Here is a 23,691-nt window from a genome sequence, read left to right as displayed (position 1 = left end):
ACTTGGTCATTACAGTAAATTGCATGACTCTCTCTCTCTCTCTCTCTCGTTGGCTATATTTTTGTAAATATAAACCTATTTTTGTCCGGCAAAGATCAATTGCACATAGCAATCAGTCTCTACAGTTCAGTTTATTTACAATTTTCTCTATATTTGCAATTCTTTTTTTCTCATCAATTTATGGTGAATGAATTAGTTCCTGTTTAGACATATACAGACTGATGGCATTCGTCTCATCAACATAATCTAATGAATTTCACAAAGCAACAAACCGATGTTATAAATAGCAGCTGTAGTAGTAGTAGTAGTAGCAGTAGTAGTAGAAGTAGTAATATGACCCGCAAACATGTCGAATAAACAGGTTTGCAGATTACGTAATCATAGGAGTGCAGTGTGTTTTCCGTGTAATTTTGCATGACATTCTTTACGGAAATGTTGAGAGAAAGATATGAAGGTAGAACATATTTATCAATGATTTCCACAAATTGTGACGTCACTAAGATGGTAACCCTCCAGGGAGCAAACGTAGCTCAGTGGTTAGCGTGCCAAACGTACGACTGAAAAGGCCCATGTTCGATTGATACCATCGGGCCAGCCTTTGTCAGCTACTTTGCTGTGTCCTTATGCATGGAACTTTAGTTAATTGCCATGGGGCTAAATAATCTACCTGTGATGTTTTGCCGTAAAGAACCAAAATAAAACAACAATAAACCGAGCGAAAATGTCCGGAGACTTGTAGGCAAGATAATTTAAACTGTATTTAGGACTACCGTTTCAAACCTTGAAGTAAATATAATTAAACAATTTATTATGATACTCAACACATTTTCGATAGATGCACATAATCACATAATACCTGCAGGTCGAGGCGTTCATAAAACAATCCACACTGATATCCTGTATAAAAAAACTGAAGAAAAAGAAAACATTTCCCAGGATTGAAACTGTTATCGTCAAAAAAACTTTATATTAACTGAGTTAAAATAAAGCATGTAGTGAAAATAATGACCATACATTTTAAAACGAAGACAATGTTTAAATATTACAATCTATAAGGTTTTGTTTAGAATCTCAAACTTTTGTATCACCTCAGCTGTGTGAAATATTACCAACTGAGATATAACGCTTCAAGTTGACTATTTGCAAGATCTTTCAACACGTTTTTTTTTATACGAATATCCTTTTCCTTATGTATGTATGTATGTATGTATGTATGTATGTATGTATGTATGTATGTATGTATCTATGTTTATTAAAATAATTTTTCCATCATAACGTTTTAGGGATCTGCGCATTAATTGTCAAAAAATTATTTGCAGACGAAAATTATCGATCGCTATGGATTTTTGCAATAGCAGTTCGGCATTAGATTAGGTTTAAACAGTTAATATTCTACTGACCTGTTGCTAGTGCAGGGTGAATGAAAGAACAAATACGTCGTGCTCATTTTCATTCATCTCATGTATGGATGTTGAACTATGAATAGGACAGAGCAGTAGCATACAATATAATTTAATCTTAACTTGTACATATGGCATTTCTTCTAAATGATAATTTAACCTGATGTAAAATTTCACTAACATAAATCTAAATTGAAACCGTATTTCTACTCTCATTTACGTGTATGGAGGCAATATTTGTATGGGACAAATATGTATTATGTACGAATTTAAATAAAAGGCATGACATAACAAACAGAAGATGTATACGAAGTTACATAATTCTTTAAATGTATTGAATTTCTGTGCCGTTTTTGTTTTTCCACCAGTTTTTTTTTCCCCATGCTTTTTCTTCATGAATGATGACATGGTCGCGTTTCTGTTTATCTTTGTAGTAAAACGTATTCCCATCCGAAAGGGCGTTCCCTCTTATATTAAAGCGCGCAGCACAAAACCGGTTTAAACGGGATCACCCCCGCTTGCTTGACAGTGCCTATTGATGTTGAAGTACGTTATCATTGAAATTGCCGGTCAGGATTTATGAGCAAATTATACAATATTCTTCAATGCAATTTTGATCATTGAGGCGCGAAATAAATTTAATAATAGCTGTTTAAAGGTATATGTAAGCAAATTCTACAAAACTAAACATATAGCTTCATAATGTGACAAGAACTATACTATAGAGAGAGAGAAACAGACTGAAATTGACCACTAAAATACACTGTAATATAAAATACGAAAATAAAAATTCTACATAATTTCATGGACATTTTTCAGGAACATATTGCATTTCATTTTTGTTTAAATAGCATTAGTATTTAATATCTGACAATGCTTTCTCGTTTGTTAAACGGGAGTTAGATGTTTCAAATTGAGGTCCATTTTGCGAACTGAAAAGGTCAATCTTTGGTGCAACATTGTGCTTACAACACAAACCACCGTTACAAAGTCATGTTGACTACATACATAGGATTAAAATTCTTAGCTTTTGTAACATTAATATAAACGGAACACATTCAGAGCAGAACACCGATCATAACATGCACTTGCAGACTAGAGTAACCTCTATATTAATATTCCCCCAGTCAGTTAATACGAATAAACAACCCTGTTATTAAATTATATATGCAGGGCACCTGCTGGGTGGCTTACGTGACTACTTAATGTTTCATACAAATGTTAGTTCATAGGAATGTAAGAAAACATGAAAGAATTAAGTTTATTTTACACAGATAATGGACTGTGTCAAGTACATAACAAAGCTTAAAACATACCTGTAGATGAATGGGGCCAAAAAACCTCACGAACCTGCATCTAACGATTGTACATCGTTACAGGTCTAGAGTTTTCATTATTGAACAGGTGATAATATGAATACTAACATGCATCATTTTTAAATTACGTATCCCATAATATATTTTTATCAGTAGTTTTCAGGAAAATGTATATCATTCAGACATACACACACACAGATATATATATATATATATATATATATATATATATATATATATATATATATATATATATATATATATATATAAGCTTAGGAAACGCGCATTGAATTAACACTACTATGCGTTGTACTAGGAAGAATATTTGTAAATCTGTATTGTGTCTCTTTATCATTACCCATTTTGTATGAAGATAGATCAAATGAGCAAAAGCTGTTTTGATTTATTTTATTTTCTCAAGACAAATGATGCCCGTCGAGTAATCTGTTGTAAAATATCTGCACAATTATACCCACTTTAGGGAGGCCATTTTCTGGGGCAATATTTCAACTTCTAAGGCATTAATACATGCGCGAATGAGTCTGAGACTGTACAGCAAATGTGTTTTATGTATAGAGTGTTACATGTTATTCGACATGGATATACAGGCTGATTACTACAGAAGCTTCGACGCTCAGAACTGTTCCACGTAGATGTCATTTTGTCATTTGTTACACTTCTGAAAGACATAATTCATAGTTTTGTTTAAATTGTATTAAAAAGTTCTTGAAGTTGTTATGCACCATCCCAGATAATTGCTATTTATCAAGAAACAAACAAAAACATTAATAATCCAAATATATAAAAAGAAAAGTAGGAAACGAAATTAGTACAAGAAACTACCTACCAGATGAAACTAAGCCATTATCGATTTTGTATTCATCACTATAAATGCGTTGTACAGACACAAAAAACCTGTCAAGCAATGTCATCAAGATGGTTTCAGAAAAAGGAAATATATTATATTTTTACTAATCTATTATGTTATAACATGAATTCCAGAAAATAGAAACACAATGCGAAGATATATGAATATAGCAAAATATATCTTATAAGTGATTTGATGTTTTGTAAGAGACTTGAAATTATTTCATATGGCAATGGTCAAAGAATTAATGAGAGCTCGTTGTCTAACCAGAATGGATACCGAGATTTGAAATATTCAAATGCAATATCCATAGTAAGAGAATGAAACTTAAAACTTCTGTTCCTTGGATGACACGATGGCTCCTAAACATAACCCAGTTTCAGAAATAGGCGTCATCATTTTTGAACTGAGTTATATATCTTCGCTTTTGTGTGTCATTTGTATCATCTACTGACCACCCAAGAGGAGATACAACCTTCTCGCCTTGGGCGTCATTTCTGTATCTGGAGGTGTAGTTTCTTCCGATGGAGTTAAACAGGATAATGTTAGATCTTGTTTCATCTGGTGTACTCCGAGATAAATGTCTTCCTTTAACATTTTGTCTCCCATACGGTTCAGCCAGACTGTGTTTTGAGTTTGTGACATCAGGTGTACTTTTGGACAAATATTTACCCCAAGAATTAACGTTGCTTTTAAGGTGTTCGCTCGTCTTCTTTAGTTCATGTGCATCTCCTTTATTTGACGACTTGTACTTGTTTCCCTTCGATGTTTTTATATATTTTCCCAGTGACGTGTTCGCTTTTTTCTGTTCATGCAAAGAACTGAATGTCATCTCCTTTTCTACCGAATCACTTGATTGGCCATCTCTTTCTAATTGCTGAGCGGAGCTATTTCGTCTCACATGATCTTTAACACTTTCGTTTGTTTGCGATAGGCTCGACCGTCTTCTATGGTCTTGGGAAGATGAACTGAGTTTACGATCTCTGTTATCAGTAAAGCTACTGCTACTGGAGCTAAGCTTTCGTCCGGACACTGTGGTTGCAGTGGTGTCTTGACTGCTGGATTTTCGTTCAAAGGATGTAAAGTATCCGGTGGGTCTTCTGTAGCAGAAGCGGATCCATTGATCTCGTACCTTGAAAACAAAATACACCGCAATACAGTTTTCCGTAAAATTAAAGTCTGTGTATGTTAACAATCTGTTTGTCGTACATTGGAACATATGTACAATCATGTTCTCCACCAAAAATAATAAACAAAACCATTATAGTGTTCCTGCTTTATCTCCTGCATTGTCTTGACTTGATGTTTGATTAAATTACACATAAATGATGCATGCATACAACGCGCACAACGTATTCGTCAACTGAGAGTTGTATAAATAAATATAATAATGAGATATTACATTTATGATTTGAATGAGCCTTGCTGAACATGCAATTCAAATACATCAGGAGAGAGTCTTAAGTATCGAGGGGAAAATTAAACATTAAGATTTATATATATATATATATATATATATATATATATATATATATATATATATATATATATATATATATATATATATATATATGTATACTGTACTTGATATAACATCATAGTACCTGTTTCTCCCTTGCAGTGAACATCAGAAATATGAAGAACCCTTGAAAAGCATTAAAAATGACAAATAGATACTGGAACGTCAGTTTAGCTCCACCAAGTGCGACAACTCCGAATATCCAAGTTAAACCTGGTAGAGATTGAAAAGAATATGATTATTTAAATATCTTTTTACGTATTTTTAAAAGAATTGAATTTCGTTTCAAAGTCAAATATAAACTGTACATTTTAGTGAAGTGACATGTATTAAATCATACACTGACTCAAATAACGGAACTGTCTTTCATATTTCATGGTAGTGGCAAATTATTAACCACAGGTCACGTATTTAAAAATTCATAGTACAAAACCGATCATAATTTACGTCATGATACACTAAAAGGCAAGAGAAAAGTGCTTGATTCATCCAAGTGAAATAAAATACATTACGACGTTAAGTAATTAAATCAATATTTTTCGTCATCAAATATATAACGTCCACCTTGTAATCATTTAAAATAATATTTATGAAACACGTGGAACAATTCCGTATTTAGCTCATCAAGGTTCACAAAAGGCATACAGTATTCGATTCATTTCTCAAATTTCCTTTCTAAGGGGCATTCGAGTACGATCCACTATAGGTTCCAGGATTGCACATACGGGTTATAGGTTCCGGGATTCCACATACGGGTTATTTGGTTGCTATTAATGTAAAGAGTCAGCATGAGTGTGACAATACCGTAGCAGACGATTCATCCTGGTTTTGCAAAGATACCTGTTGGAAATCGTATATATTGATATTGTTTTCCTCTAAAGTTAGGCATCTGAATGTACGTATAAGTTTTGAAACACAGACTGACAAACATACAACTTGGCCTTACCTAAAACAACAAAAGCGGAGATCCCTGCCTGGAGATTGAGGACTATCATTTTTCTCTCTGACTGATTAATTTTCATCCCTTTTGGACGTCGGAATATTTTAAACATTACTGTTATAAATATAATGGCATTCACTAGAACGATCAGGCACACAGGGAGGACGAATGCGTAGTAGAGGGCCTCCAGTTTCATCCAGCAACTTGATTAATAATAATAATAATAATAATAATAATATTACTAATAATAATGTTTATATTACTGCTTCCATTAACACATGCGCATATTAATACTAATAACACTAATAATACATCGATTGCTGCTGATACTAGCTTTACAGGTTGATATTACTACTACTACCATTAAAATTGCAATTTCAAGGAATAAAATAAATGTGTTACAACGGCCAAAATGCTTTGTAACTTTTTCGAACAATTATAAATCTTTATCACAACAGTAATAACTTTCAAAAATTTCTGGAAATAATATAATGTACGTCAACGTAGGAAAAGAGAACTTACAACCCTGTTCCTCCGTAATATAGATTATAGTCGTAAGCTAGCAGGACAATGACTGGTACCAGCGGAATTCCTGTAAGAAAGTTCAAAATCAGTATTCATTAGGTAACCGTTGCAATTCTTGCAATGGAACTGAATAATATTAGAGGCTATACAAATGCATATAATTTAGTATTCCTTTTTAATATATGTAACGTCCTTCTCGTCGAAGAATTGTCTGAAGTAGGCTTACATCCTATAGGGTGTAAATGGATACTTATTGATTGTGTTATGATCAGGTTAAGAACGTTTAACTGTGATAGTTCAGTTAGTATTTACCAAATCATAATTATGCATACTTACAATCGGAGTGTACATTCCACAAATATAAAGCATCGTTTCTATTGCTGGAAATGACAATAAAATGAAATTCGGAAGCCGTTTGTGATGGTAACGATAAACTAATCATTTTTGCCCTTGAGCGTAAAAGTAAATGTAATAGGGTTCTCCCGTTGACAATAAGCACTTGTTTAAAAAATATGTAAATAGTGAAGTTTCTGTTTTGTTAATTCCACAATCAACGCCATATAAATTATTAAGGAACACAATATATTTAAACACTACTGTGCCCGTATAGAAACATTCAGATTGTATTGTGTTTTGTAAGCTATAATCATAAACAATTAGGTTTAGACAAATCGAAAAGAACAGCAACATTAACAAAGAGGAAATTTACACCCCATACGTGCACTCTGACGTGCACATGTTCACACAGGATGACTCGCGATAGCTTCACTGTTGATACTACTAGATCCTCACATTATATATTTAATCATGATAATTTTGAAACAAATAGTTTACATTCACTACAAAATATAAGTTTGAATATGAAACGTACCCCAGGCTGGTACCGAAGTTTTGATCAAGAAATTTGGTATATACGTCCCGAGAACCTTGACAAATCGAAGGTACTGTAGAATACCTTCCACCAGCATCCACATGAAGGAGGCTAAAATAAAGTAGTGAATCAGGACTGATACAACAATACAGGGAGCGTAATGTTCTGTCCGTTGAATGCCAACCAAGAATACGATTGAGTAACAAACCATTGGGATGCAGAGGCAAAATAGGGTCTGTTGGCCTCTTCCTCTGCGAAGATGCCTGGAAAGAAAACAAAATATTTGGATAATCCTCTCAGGTGTGATAATCATTTGGCAGATCAAAGAGCTACGCGTACAGACCTTCGTCATGAATTTTTGTAATTACATTTGACCGCCGATATAATGTTGGCTTTCTGTAAACTGATACGTACATGTCTCTGATCGCAACCTTTGCGTTGATCACGGACCCTACAATTTGATATAACATTACCTCCATCAAAAGGCTACATAATGACGGCATTCGATACAATTGTATTAAACAAGAAAAGATCGTGTATAGATAACTATAAAATGCAATGAAAGATGATCAGATATGTGCAAATGCATAATAATGGACATTACGGGGCCGTAGTCAGTGGATCGACAATCCACACACGCATTGCACTCATGTAATTTAAGATTTGGTACCCAGACCTAGTTTGTACAAGAGACAGTTGTTAGAGAACAATTTGAGAAGAGTCTTTTCCAATACCCATAGCGAAATATTTCTTCTCCCACAAAAATATTTTTAACACAAGCTAATCATTCAATAACTGTTTATACTATTTAATGTTATTAGAACTTAATATTGACTTAAATTAAATAACGCCATAAACATAGAATGCTATCTAACGTGCATATCATTATTTTACATACCTGAAACAAATAAACGTTGTGATGGTTAAACTAAGCCCAATGATAGAAATAATCAATCCAACGAGTGTTATGATTTCAAGAGCTCGTGCATGTTCTGGTGGAATTATATTAGCGTCCAGATCCTGTAATGATAAAATACACTGGTTTAAGCTTGCCAATGTATAGCAGTGTGTTTTATTTAATAATATCATGATGTAATGATTGAACTCCATATTTTAGAAGATTTACGACTCTTTGAAGCATGACAATTCATTACAAATAGATTGACTTCAATAATAATGGACGTTAATACACAATGCAGTCTTTCGATAGGCTTCGTGACTTTATTTACATAATAAGATATGGTGTAAACCTAATCTTAATAATTTAATCATATGAAAGTAATTTAACAATTTGTAATTAATAATGTCGAAACACAAAAGAGTAGCACGTTAATTTTCATAAATAGTTCCTGGTTTGGTTTCGGAACTTATATTGACTTGTCTACCTCAGGTACATATGACTTAAACCAGTCTAAATGGGGCCAACTGCTCAAATTTAACGATCACTGCCATGTTTAATCTCTACACGAGGTTTCGAGTCTCAAACTAGGCCAATGTGGGTATGTAAGAAAGCTTATCAGTAGCTTCCAGTGGGTCGGTAATTCATACCGTGGTTTTCTGGGGTTCTTCATCCACCAGTTATACTGGCCGCCATGTATTTCAGACAAATGACTATAAACAGACATCAACAGCAATCTATATTCTTGTTCAACTGCCTTTTAAAATGTAATTGTATATCTATATCGTTCCTTCATATGTAGTTACTAGGTTTAACAAATCAAAACTAACATTTAAATGCAATTGCACTTGATATAACAAATGCTGAAGCAGGTGCTTCTTTCATTAGAGTCTTTGAATAACATTACAAATTCATGGTCAGCGTAGTTAACATATTATACAAGCATGAACACATATTGTAAATGGCATGTGAAATTCACCACAGTAACAACTTGAATGATTCGATTGAGTGATTGGTTTTATTAGATGCTTCAGTGTCAAGTGATATTTCATATTTCTTCAAGTCGAATGGTATTCCACGTGTCAGATGGTTATAGTACCATTGAAGTCTGCATGACATTTTTAAGTTTCGTTCTAAGCATCATGCATTAGAAATGGCATTTTGTACAAATCAGAAGTACAGAGTAGTGTTTTGTTTTATCGCATTGCTCTAAATCATGCATTTAAACTAGTACAGAACTTTATTTCGATAAATATGGTGTCTTATAAGCCAATAGCTATATCATTACGACCATCGGTTTTTAGCAAGTAATATTGGATTTACCGGTTTATAAAGTTCAGGTTAGGTCACGAACAACTGGTGTGATGCTATGGTTTTTAACAATGCAATAGAAAGAAACGAAACAAACAAGTGTAGTAGAATTAACAAATAATTTATTCCCTTTAAATCAAAGTGAAGATTAAAAGGACATAGTATTTTGCATTAAATTCCAAATAATCCTTAATGTTCTATCACCAGTCCAAAATTCTAGAATATTCCGAATTATCAAAAGTTTGAATGTGCCGCTGTTGCAATAGTCTTGATATATAACAACTATATAATCCAGAATTTCTCTGAATTCACAACGATCCCAAATTAGACACTTTCAAATTGCAATGAATAACTTTAATTATTCCTCTCAAATTATACCTGACCCCAAGCAAACTAACTGAACAAAGATCCCCAATGACCAAACTAAAAAAGGAATGCCTAAGACAAAGTAAACTTTCACAGAGAAAAGCCGTGCTTTTGAAATAAAATCGAGGCAAACATCTTTTCAAAATGACAGAAATCATGTAGGCCAAACATCTAGCCTGAATCAAGGACAAAATTCAAACGCAAAATATAAATTAAATTTGCATAACAGAACCAATTTATTTACTACAGATTTTAATGCAAGTGTTAGGACAGTTTTCTATTGTTTCTTTGCATGGGCGTCATCAAGTACGTACCTTATGTGAACGATATTCTTTGAAAGAAAATTTACTTAATGTTTTTAAAGAGGTATAATCGATCCCAAACTTGGAGGTAAACACGCATACTGATGTTGAGTTAAGGTCTAGTCTCTTTTAGAAGTTAAAATGTTTAAGAAGCAAGATGCTTACGAATTTGATGTGAAAATCACCCTAATTATGGTTATGATATATTTGTTTAGCTTTTTATATAACAGTTGTTTATCTCATAATTACCCAGCCCTATCTTAACATCCGTCTTTAAAGAAATGAATTTCAATTTTAGTTGGGTTCAGTTAATATTTAAAAGGATTTATTTCTTTAAATTATTCATGGAAATTACAAAGTTCTCTTTGACTTCAGGACCAAACAACTATTATATAATTAGTGTGAACTCATTCAATGATGTTGTGGGTTATACGATTGTGATACATGAAGACTGTTAGCACATCAACACTAATCCAGGCTATTGTTACATAATTTCTTTCAAGATTGTAATTCATTCTGAACACAACTTGAATTCATAAGAAATTCTCTATACCTTACCACTTGTGAAAAATCCTTTAGGCTTACTTGAGATTTAATTCACATTACTGTAAGTACCTTTTACATTTTCGCTTTTGTATTCAAGGGAAATAAATTATTTGTTGAATTTTTACAAACTATGCTTTTGCCCTTTTCTTTTTACTTAGTTTAAGACCTTAGAGTGAAAGGCTATACATATGATGTTTTCTACTACGTACTAATATTAAAAGTAATTTTTAGTACCTTATATCTACGGAAAATCGACTGTTCTAATGGTGTATAGTTTTATTTTCGTGTGGACTGAAACAGACAAGTAACCCTGTATCGTTTGCATGCACAGGAACAGAACTCACGTAACGATATGGACGCCTAATCACAATGATGCCAAAATGTGTTATGTGAATACTGCAATTATTGCAAGCAATTCGTTTTTTTTTTAATTCTAGTAGCTAACTTCACAAAATATCAACGTTGGAAACCTTTTAAGCCAATATTAAATGACGCGATTGTTTGTTAAAGTTATACATTATTCTTACCACCAAAACGGCAAAGTTTGTGAGATGATTACAGATACAGACATGTCTTTCATTGTCTCTCGTATAATTACATCCGTCACTGGCCCAATCTCCGCCATTTTGATTCTTTGTGTAATCCCAGTAACCACAAATGATTCGGCTATCTTCCTGTAAAATGTTGTGAATCCAATTTAGCAATGTAAATTCCTTTCATCATATCGTAAGAAATAAAAGAATCAGAATGATTATCGGCTGCCAAAAATGAATAAATGAATTTTATAGTTAACATGCCTTCCCCATGTCAATAAAACTTTCCATAATAAACAAAATAAACTTTAGAAGTGTATCCTGGAATCACCATACTCTCTTGTATTTGAATGGAATTATTATCACTCGCTTTGTGATACGTACGTACGTTCGGTAAATTTAACGATCAAAATTGCTTGAATACATTATGCAAAACATGGAAATAATTTTTAAAAAAAATAATAAACAGAAGTTGCAATAAAGACTAAAACAATAAACCATTTGAAATGGTGTTCATTTCAAGAAAAAAATCTTTTGGATTGTTCTGGCTTATTTGACATTGACGAATACACAGTGCAAATCAAATATTGCTTAATACGCATTATGCTATTCTTTATTTGCATTTAAAAATTCTGTTAATTTTAGCTCTCATTATCTTGTATGATTCACGAGTAAAACGCTTAACTCTGCTAGTCATATATATATATATATATATATATATATATATATATATATATCATCGACCTGATATTGCTGTCGTCAACAAACTTACTTCTGTTACAAGAAAGTTTGATGTGACGTAATTATTGTTGAGATGTGTTATAGATACTCCATTCCGGATGAGCTTTGCTGCCATTATCTTGCTGACAACCTTGTATCTATTTCTCCCAGACTTGAATAGCGCATCGTTCCATATTGCTGTCATTACTAGCTTGTTTTTCGTTCCTGTAATATTTCCAATTATGAAATGTTTGTATATATTTGCATTCGATATTATCACCTTATATATATATATATATATATATATATATATATATATATATATATATATATATATATATATATATATATATATGTATGTATATATGAATGCAAATCGTATGGCGAATAACAGTCCTTTCAAGTGCACCGGATCCTGCAAGGGATCACGTGTGTGAGGGATTGATTATGACAAATGCAATAACAGTGCGAAACTAGTATCTAACTAGCCTGCTCGCTTTCGACTCCTTAATGGCTATTTTTCAGAAGCAAATACAAAACTATAAAAGACAACCAAATAAAACAAAATACACATGACCGCCTTTCTGTTTTATTTATTTGTCTTGTCTTTGTTTTGTATTTGCCTTTGACAAAAACTTATAAAGAATCGAAAGCGCCCAGGCTTGTTAGATACTAGTTTCGCAATGTTCGTTGTCAGTTTGTAGCGTATATATGATAAACAAACCCCAAATCAGATATGTTTCCTGGCTATGGTGTTTAAACTGTACGGGTCCGAAATTGCATAAGGAGAGACCGTATACACCTTATGCGATGCAATTTATGTATTCTTATCGTAATCAGTGGACGGGTATAAAATATGTCATTGTCAATAGCCAGTGAAATGAAAGCAATGTGAAATACAAGGACTCAAGTTTGTACCATTATACAATAGACGAAGCTTCAAAGATCGATACTTCGTGCACAACAAATATGAAAAGAGTTGATGAGAACGTATTAATAGGGACATCGCAGGCTTTGTCCGATTGGCGCAATATACCTTCGACGTTCGCTTACATTCCATATTAGAAATATAGTTCTGAGGTGCAATATTTTATGCGTTAATTTAGCTTAAACATGCATGAATGTATCAACAATGAAGAATCCATTGGATTACTTTTTCGTAATAAGCAGAAAATATATATGTCCATACAGATGTTTTACCGTTCAATATGTCTGGCTGAAAATAAATGGCGTCACCAAGGCGATCATTCTTTGTTGGTTCATGTTGTAGTTGGTTTACCAAGTTGTCCTGTATGCCATCTGTTTTACCTCTCAACACGTTTATCCCTATTAATTTCCCTCCAACTTGTTCCCACACGGTTACGGCTATATTTGGTTTAATGGTCCTTACGGGGTTATCAACCGTTCCGCCCTCAGTCTTGCTGGTTATATCCTCGACAATTTTCAGAATTCTTTAAAATATCATAATGACATTGAAACTAAATAGAAAATTCATCTGAAACATATTATTATGGATTAAAATAAATATTTTTCAAAAGATCTTGATACAGAAAAAAAAAAAAAAAAAAATATATATATATATCTGATAAGGCAGATTATCTATGTGATTTAAGTTTATGACTTTTAATTGTATTTCTTTAAATTCAGTGGTTGTCTTGAGAAATGGTAAATGTGTTCCACAATTTCAATTAAATAAAAGCTAATTACCAAGGTCAAGTCAACAACTAGTTCGCTCAAGTACGCGACACATTAAATTTGAATGAGGTCATGGAAGCATCACATGATACTAGAAGTGAATTTGTTCAGCAGATATATCATATGCGTTTTAGTTGGTGATTGTCTCAATAATATGTGAAGGTCACAACGTGATTGGTAAATATTTCACATTTTAAAGATTCAAATATTCGTTGATCTTTATAATGAATTAGATTTTGTTGATTAGATGCACACATATATAAGAGACTTAAAATGCCATATTAGGAGTCTTCATTTCATATGAAACATTTGTAAGATATATAGTGATGAAAGTGTGGCTCATTAATAATTTTACGCTCGACTAACAAGGTGGAAGACGATTTTTCTTACAGAGACAGTACATTCTGGATTGGGTGAAATAATTCAGGAACTTAAACATTTAAATAATTCTGTCAGCTTATGCGAAACATTCTAGGACTTTAGTAATATTCTAATTTCGTGTACTGTGGGGTAAAAGCTTTTTGACTTTATAACTGAGATTATTCAGTGGTGCTAGCACGTTAGCACATAATATAATTGTAACAATGATTCGGAATACTTTGGAAAGTTTCCGGATTGACGTGAAATTGCTATTACAATTTAAGTTAATATTTTGGGAAATAAAATAAAATGCAGCTAATGTTTAATTCATTCACTTTGTTAGACTATAAATTTGAGGGAAATAAATTTGTATTTTGGAAACGTGAATGCTTGTTGGCTTTAAGGTGTTTTCTTGGCCATGCACTCGATTGACTCAAACGTGTTTATTATGTTTTATTGAACTCTACAGTTTTATCTTTGCATATATTATGTATAAGTTTGTGCCAATCATCACCATTACGATCAGAAGGCTTAACTAGACCTTACTTTATTATTTTAAAGACAGAAGTTCCTCTCCTAAATGTTCCCTTGCTATTGTTATTTGTAGTGCTTATGGCATTTAATGTTGCTTTAAATTCTGTCTAGAACATTCACTGTTTAAGAGTAACAATCTTTGTTTTTTCATAAAGTTTACCGTTAAAATCGGGAATATATCTTCGCAATCTCTTTGATTAAACATTGTTCTCAACTAGTGTGGTATGTGTTTCAGTAATCCGTTGATATGAATGCTAGCACTTAACGTCTCTCGTAAAGTACTCTCTAAAATATGTTAAATATCTTTCAATTCGTTTCATCGAATTGTCTGTTTCATTAAATGACAATACACTATATTAATACGTTAAGTACTTCTACGTCAGCGTATTCCTTTGTATCTACTTTTGTGCTCCCTCGCATTTAGTGTAATCACTGTTATATTTACAATTTGTATTAAAAAATACCCAGCCAATCAAGAACGCACACTTATTCAAAGACCTCCTTTTTGTAAATTCAGATTCTGTGTTAGTCAGGTTCTCCTTCATTGCGGTACTAAACTATTTCTTTTCACGATTGACTATAACCGTTTCTTAGCATGTTAGGATCAGTTGGTTGATTCTGTGAATTGACCTAAGCCAGGACTTATGCTAAAATTCTCAACTAAGATCGGCATTCCCAATTTGTACATTAGCTTGCACATTACCACAAATGTCCACAGGCTCAAAGTATTCTTCATCTCCAAAACTGTAAAATGATTATATTATTTTACTCAGGAATTGTTAATGTTCATCATCGGATTCCTTGAAGCTACATATGTTCGATCATTCTATTATTTGCCTGTTCTCTGCCTCTAACATTTAATATCTCTTTTAAATTGTTCATATTCAAACTAGTATTCATAAACTTATAAACTTCTCTCTTACATTCTGCAATCTTTACTAAAGCCATCTCCAGGGTGGATTGAGCACAACTTCCGTTGTCAGATATATCAGTATGGTATCAAGGTAATCCATGGGAGCCATTTTTCAAGGTTTCATGCAGTTTGATTTTCTAGTTTGGTTTCAATAGACTGCATTTTGTTCGTATCTAATTATGAGACTTTGTCACATTATGATAGCAGCTCTTGTCTAACAAACGGGCGTGAAGTAGGTTAAAACAACCAACAATTCAAGCTCCAAACAAACGTCTCACTTTATCATCGCCATGTCCAGTACAAATGAGTCCTCTTGCACACGTGCTTGTCTTTGTCCTATTTGTTTCCGGTCCATCCTGTTTGTTCTCTGTGATATGAGATATTAAGAATATCCCTTGATAGAATTCAACAAAAAAGAGCGAACTGAACTGCACTAGCTGCATTAATGCACGGTATACGTGCTAGTGCTCTGCCTTCCACAGGCAATATTCAGCGTTGATTTTACTTGTCAAGTTATCATGTATCCTTAAGTAAGATTTCTCGACATACCAAACAGTTCTACACACCTATCACTGGCAGAAAATCACATTAAAGACGTTTCAGATTCCGAGATGAGCAGAGAAGCAAACAACATGAACATTTGCATGAATGTATCTATTGCTAACCATTTCATATTTAGTACTTAACACCCGGCACCACTGTATTGTTTGAGCTAGTCTCGCATCAACAGGACTTCGTATTACCTAAGCGTTTTATTTCGTGTATCGGGCTTTTTACATACACAACAATTTGCAAGTGGTTGCTCCTCTACTGCAGGTAGTATAGTCACACATGTTTCCAAGTATTCTTTTCTGTCCTAGTAAATGTTTACAAACTTTAATTCAGATATCTAGTTTTAAAACTACTCTTGCATCATCTGAGTTAAGAGATGCGTTAAATTTGCATTAAGCAAAGATTCATTGCAGGCAAATGCATGTGATGTGCATACTTTGTTACAATGATATACCATATTATAACTCCATTCGGTCAAATTAGATAGCTTGCCATGATTGCATGAAAATTTGACATTGTCATTTTCATTACCTCTATTTTTGTTTAAACATTCATAGGATTTACGTTGCAAATGTTGCATTCAATTTGTAAGATACGGTTGCAGTACACTTTATATTTTAACTTATCGGGGTTTTTGTTATTTCTGCCACATTACAAATATATACATTGGATAAGGTATAGCCAACGCTTTCATCCGAACAATGTATTGCTGCATATCTATGATTTATTAAATCAAGTTTATTTTTCCCTTTTGTGATTCACATATCATGCATGGTTGAATTGCTTTATTTCAATTCATTGTCTTTCTTCATCTGGCATATTCTGCAATAATGTCGTATTTCAAACTCTCAAAATTTCCTGGCACCGTAATAATGTATAATGTCTATCTACTGCTTTTTGTTTTGTCTTCTGTCATCTGGTGAAGGAATTGTACTGTTAGTATATTGTAGGTGAAAGTGAGCTTTGCTGATGGCGAATATATTAGGAGGAAAGAAATATCTTTCACAAATCAGGTATTGCGGCTCTTAATATTTCAAACCGCTTTGCAACTGCTAGACAATATCTCCTACCCTTCTCTTGACACAAGAACATACTTTTGCCGTTCATCCGTTTTGTTATCGGGACAATTTCTCATTCCATATGTCATCTTGCTGGTCGCTTAGATATAACTCAAATACATGACCAGCAAATATCCCCTTCAAATGCTAAAGTTTATATATAATTATATTACATGAGGGTGCTTGTGTCATTTCAAATATTGCTCTCTATAATGTCAAAAGTTAGCACTATCAAATTAGTGTTTCTTATTTGAAATTACGTTTAAGAGCTTTTCAAACTGGGCTTTCCAAAGATATTATTTTCCTCAGTCCTTTAAGGTGATGAGTCAACCTGGGTGCAATGTGATTACAAAACGTTTCATTCCTGTCTTTAAGGATATGTTAACCTTTCCACTACATACGTCTTTTCTGGGAGGAAATAGACAGTACCCAGTGCTTCTTTTCCAACAATGTCAATAACGCTTGTGTGGTATTTTTCTCCTGTCAAACGTTTTATCTCATCAGATTTATTTTAAATGACTGTGCGTGTAAGATCCGTTCCATGTTATTACTTGTTCTGCTCTTAATACTTTGAAACGACGGTTATTGCTGCACAAATTTATTTTGTCATTTGTTTATCATATGCTTGCAAGTCAGCGATGTTTGTTTACTGCTTGGCACCCATGTGGTGGCCGACATAAGCTCTTTTCAAACAATATTTTCTCTCTTGCTTTTGTAATGTGTACTGTGTAGAAAAGTTTTGAGGTGACCAGTTTAAATTTACCTTATTTTATGTAAGCATGTAAGCGTTCAGTAACATGATGACAATATCTGAAATTCTGTATATTGTCTATCATTCATGGCGGCGAACAAACATCCATATAATGATGTGAACTTGACACTGTGTCTTAAAGTGTTATCGACAAGCGTACAGGGCATACCTCTAGAACATGTGCTTTCAGTGCTAAGCATGTTTAATGTTTCTTCTATTCTTTTAAATGGTTTAATGGTCTGAAAACAATGTCCAATGTTGATATTCCTATGACTTTTCGGCAACAACTACCTCATAGAATTCGGTACTGTGTGTTAAAGCGAGATTTATTTATTCTTCATAAATTAGACTATATATATTTCTTTTTAAAGAGTATATATCCTTCCAAAACGCACGAGATCATCATGTCTCTTCATACTATCATATTATCCAAATGCAAATATGTTTTGGTAATTTAACCTTTAAAGTAATTTCTAACTTTGAACATAAATGTGAGGTACAAATCAATATTGGCGTAGTATTGATTAGTTTTGGGGATTTTATTGTTTGTTTGTTTGTTTGTTTTTTGGTATATTCACTCATTTCTTTACATGAATTTTAAAGTGATACTAATTTCTGAAATTCTCTACTCTGCTAAGTACTACCATATTCCTGTATGTGCTTTATGATCCTTTATTTTGATCTAATCAAATTAAGACTTAATAAAGTCTTTCCCTTTTAACATTAATTGTAACAAACACAAATATAGTGAATATTTAAAATAAATGATCTGTATTTGATTCCACGACTGCATTAAGAGTGCATCTCAGTTACTTTCTATCGTAAAGATGCTATTGATTGGAATTAAGGTAAATGTATTGCAAGAAAATACATTGAAAATAATTACCATGAATTAAAGAAATTATCTGCATCTAAAAAAATTGAGAACGAGAACATATCTTTGGCCATGATAGACAATATCAAGTTTAAACTATATTGTAATTTTGCTTTTGGTTTTGTTATTTGTTTTCAATAGAAATACCACTACCTATTGGCAACTCCTGGTGATTCTTGCGCACTTTGATTAGTGGATGAGTTGGGCCTCAAGAGCGTGTTTACCACATCTAGGGTAGCATTTAGGACCTGCAAACAAACAAAAGAAATTCACATGTTTCTCTGTAAACAGCAAACATGCAATAAATGGTAAACCTTGTTAATACCGGATAGGGACAAAAGTGGGATGCGTTCTACATCGACAGTTTTGCTTGCTGATGAAATAGTTTAGTGTGCTTTTGACTTAGTACGTTCTCCCTATCTCTGATAATCATGACTTTTAAATATTCCGGTCAGAAATGTTTTGTGTCTACTGCCTTAACATGAGGCTTCTTTGTGTCATGTATACATCCGAATGTAACTATTAAACCTAATTAACTTTAATTATTGCAATCCAAATTTGTTCTGGTGACAAAATATAAATTGTTTTTTATTATTAGCACTACAAAAAAATCCATAAAGTTTTTCATTACTATGGTAACATGTATGTTTAGGTAGAAACTACTGTACCTAATACTGCAAAGTTGGAAAACTAGATATGTTTGTTTCAACGTCATTGAGGGTTATTTGGCGAAGTCATATAAATTGCATATACAATAATGTATCTGACATTTGTATTCGATGTAATACACACATCAATATTTGTACATGTACATTGGTATATGCTTAAATTACAGATCATATGAAGAAGTTATCAAGAGAGGCATATACGCTATACAATGTACCGTGAGAGATTGTTTCAATGAAGTATGTTCGCGTCACGACATTTCATTTTCAAATTATGGATTATAGCATATATTAAAATTTAAAAACAGAAGTTCCTTCAGAAACAATTTATAGCACGTGCTCGTTTAGTTTTAATCATAACTGCAAAATTTTGGCTTGACACAAGATATTTGAAATTCTTAACTTTCGTTGTTTTCAAATATCCGTTCAAGTTGTTCGGTCAAAATAGTATGTATGTATGTATGTATGTATGCATGCATTTCTATGATTCTGAAAGAAACATAGTAAATCGGATTTTCTGGTTTACCGGTTCAAGAAGGTCACGGAGTGGGTCTTCATATTGACATTTTAGTAATCACATTTGCATATCCTTTTCGAGTCAAAATGACGGATATTTAGTACACTTTATGAAGTCTACTTTTTGTAATTAAATTCCGATCGTTCTTTCTTGATCAAAAAAGTGCATTTTTGACCCCACAAAACATCTGATCAAATGTTTACATAAATGACGTATCGTTGCGCAGAACTACCCGATGCACATAATTGGACGACATGGTGATATGAATCTATGTGTCGATATCTCGACTAGCACGAAATATTCACACTTGAGATCCACTAGATATCACTCCATTAATTATTTCTTCATCTTCATTTCTATCCTTCTCAGGGAATATCGGTCACAAAAAAGAGCCTTATGTATTGATATGGATTGCAAAGCACGATGTCAAAAGTATGCATATATATATGAAATATTATTTTAGCAAAGCATTGCTGCAAAATAAAAAATATCCATCATTTTAAATGTTTCGTGTAGTATTAGTATAGATGCACCCAAGTAAAAATAGAAAAGAGTTATCTGTCGATTTGTTCTTTTAATTATATTATGCTCATTAAAAGTTCAGCTATTCACCCTAAAGAATTCCTACTTGTGCCCAAGTCTCTGATTCATGAACACTATTCTGTACCTTACCACTTATAACATATAAAAGTTAGCAGAAAGTTAACATTTGTTTTTGTTTCGTAGGTTACAGAATTACATTAAGTTGATAGTCTTAAAGCTTTTGAACAAATTAAGTAATAATTTTAATATTTTGCTAAGGAATATGTCTTGGAGAAGATAATCCTACTAATAAAGATTCTAAATTCACTATAAGTCATATAGTGAAGTGACAATGCTATCATTTCCCACCTGCTGTGTAAAGAAACATCACACTAAAATTGCAAAATCTAGAGTACGAAATATTTTTCAAGGCTTCATGACCGTAACAATCACGCATTAGTTGTACGTTTGGTGGCTCTCGTGTGTGTGTGTGTGTGTGTGTGTGTGTAATTTGTTACAAAATATAAACACAGTACCACAATTACTCGCTTTCAAGGGGAGTCCAACTGCGATCAACAAGAAGAGTGCTTTTCTGCGTCAGAAAGCTCCGACAGACCGACAGATCTGGATCTGTATAGTGTGGTTTTTTAAATAGTTCTAACAGATTGCATATATCCAGTTAAGTGTAGTTTACAAGTAGTGGGCTCTGTTTTAAGACCATTAGTTAACCTAGCAATAATGTGGAAGCTGAAATAGAATATTCTATGTTTTTGTTTGAAGTCTGTTCATGGGTCTCACTCCTATATTAAATGATTTCAGATATTGATAAAATATATAAAGCAGGTATGTGTGTAAAGTCAGAAAACTTGTCACCAATGACGGGTGATTTCGTTAAAAAATAATTTCTAAAGTTTAAATGAAACGAAAATGACTTCATATAAACGACCGTGGAATACACATGTTAGTGTACTGGATGTGCTTTTTGAGGCAGGATTTATCGTGTATTGTATAGAAATTATATGTAACCATCAATATGAAATTGATCAAATATCTACCTTAAAAGATTTAATTATTTTGATTTAACCGTTTAATGTGTGCATGCTGTCATGGACAATTTATTGTACTAATTTGTAAGAAAACTGCTATCGCAATCAGGAATCAATTAAAGGAACAGATTAATCACCTCTTTCGAAACAGTATCCACCATATTCGCATTGTCAAGAATGTCAGCAAGATAACCAACGTCTATGGGCGTCAACACGTCTACTGATTTGATAAGTGCATTGGTCTTTTGCAGGATATTGACCAGATTCGTGTCATTCACATCAATCTGAAACAAGGCAAACCAGCATGGTAATTTACATGAATTAGTGAATTCACTGAACTAATTAATATTCCCTCTGTATCTGCGAAATGTTTCATATCAATCACCCTAATATTCTTTTATGTTTCATAGCTAGTTTTTCTAAGATGCCAACGCTTGTGCACTTAATTAGTTGCTGCAAATTTGCTAATCGTTTTCGAAAGTAACAACATTTCTTTAAACGGTGTTTCTGAATATGCCACCTGTAATTATAACAGATCCAGTTATCTCATGTTTTCTAGTCCGATTGCAGGCATGTGAGAAAAAGTTGGAACTTTCTTACTGATAGTGTATACATTTACTACAATAAATTAGCTATATTATGTTGAGAGATTATGATGATAAAATAATTCATACTCGTGTAGTCTATATTATATATGCATGCGCACAAGTCGGGTTCAACTTCAATCAAGATAGACTTTTGATCGCCCTTGTATTATACGCCAACCGCTCAAAATCTGTTCTTCTTTAAGAAACATTTGAATGAGATCAGCAGGCTCATACGGCTGTCATTACTGTTATTATTATTATTATTATTATTATTATTTGTAGCATATGTGCTTTACAAAGCCTTAGCTTTGGGGGAATAATGGTTATGTTTTGGTGAATTCATTTTCAAAGTACTGACAGGATACAACAGTGAAAATATTGTTTGAGTATATGACTTCAGAATCGTTGCGGTCAACTTGTACTCATGGAAAATATATTTACTCGAAGAGAACATTTTTAAACAAATAAATTTGATAAGTTGCATGTCAGATTGTTGGCGAAACCCTGCAGCATTCATTTTTCATGCATAAAAACACACACGTTAGCGTCCGTCACACTATTCTCGGTAATCAATGTATGCGATTTCCAGTTACATCCATAATTAAAATGGCCATGTGGAATTTCAAAATAATTATAAAAAATAAGATGAATTATACAATCCACATCATTATATGAACGTTGAAAATAAGTTATATGATCAAATATCGTTTTGAAATGTAAATAGCGCTATATACTGTTCTGAATAACACTAAAGAGTACGTATTCACGGTTCGATAAAAAAATCTAGGTAGTTACGTTGTACATATTAATTAGGTATATAAAACCTTTGAAATAGTATGCAGTTGTTCCGATATCGGTGAAGTTTGATCCTCTTGGATCTCTGGTTCCGGCGTGCATTCCACCTTCTCTTGTGTCCATGTCACTTCAGTTCTGGATATATTCTGGCAGAAAGCAGAGACCAGGGCTTTGCTTGAATCTGCAACAATTTCAGCAACTTAGCTTATTTTATTCAATATGATAAAATATATACAGGTAGTGACAAACATATTTCATAATTAGTCAAGATATGTGATAAATACAAAGTTAAAGATTTACATAAAATAATAATAAAATACTTTGAAATCACTGTGCCTATTAGGTTGGCGATTTTAAGTATAATAATGCCTGGTAATGATTTTAGTTTACAGGAGAAGAATTTAAAGGATATCTGCCAACTTTCAGAAGAGAAATTCCAAAGCTTCATATAAAGTTGAACCAAGATTTCATTGAAGATCACAATGTAAGTATTTTATGAGCAAATTATAATGTTCATAATTTCTTTAAGTAATAGTTTCCACCAACATTTCGAATCACTTATTGAAAAAAAATAACAGACAAATAGACAAAAGTATCTCAAAATAAGATTCATAAATTCAGTTTTTGAAAGAAAAAAAAATGTATTATTTATGCCAATCAAGTAAATGATCAACGAACTGCTATAACAGCTATTAAAAATCTCGGCG

At 32.8% G+C, this 23,691-nt stretch overlaps 1 protein-coding gene across 1 annotated transcript in view; it reads right to left on the bottom strand.

Moving 5' to 3' along the window:
- Nucleotides 1-791: 791 nt before the first annotated feature.
- Nucleotides 792-23,691, bottom strand: part of LOC149790510 (uncharacterized) — a 56,598-nt gene continuing 33,698 nt past the window's right edge. The window contains exons 22-33 of the mRNA XM_089972563.1: nt 23,014-23,165; nt 21,740-21,886; nt 19,006-19,100; nt 13,316-13,566; nt 12,168-12,340; nt 11,390-11,536; nt 8,338-8,459; nt 7,440-7,702; nt 6,566-6,635; nt 6,050-6,246; nt 5,189-5,316; nt 792-4,716 (exon numbers count right to left, since the gene is read on the bottom strand). Coding sequence (XP_089828689.1) covers nt 3,964-4,716; nt 5,189-5,316; nt 6,050-6,246; nt 6,566-6,635; nt 7,440-7,702; nt 8,338-8,459; nt 11,390-11,536; nt 12,168-12,340; nt 13,316-13,566; nt 19,006-19,100; nt 21,740-21,886; nt 23,014-23,165 — 2,498 coding nt within the window. The 3' untranslated portion in view covers nt 792-3,963. The remainder of the gene's footprint in view (nt 4,717-5,188; nt 5,317-6,049; nt 6,247-6,565; nt 6,636-7,439; nt 7,703-8,337; nt 8,460-11,389; nt 11,537-12,167; nt 12,341-13,315; nt 13,567-19,005; nt 19,101-21,739; nt 21,887-23,013; nt 23,166-23,691) is intronic.

Source organism: Sinohyriopsis cumingii, chromosome 10 (genome assembly GCF_028554795.1).
Source record: "Sinohyriopsis cumingii isolate HCF-2022 chromosome 10, ASM2855479v2, whole genome shotgun sequence".
Classification (NCBI taxonomy): Eukaryota; Metazoa; Mollusca; class Bivalvia; order Unionida; family Unionidae; genus Sinohyriopsis; species Sinohyriopsis cumingii.
This window is presented reverse-complemented; position numbering and strand designations above follow the sequence as displayed.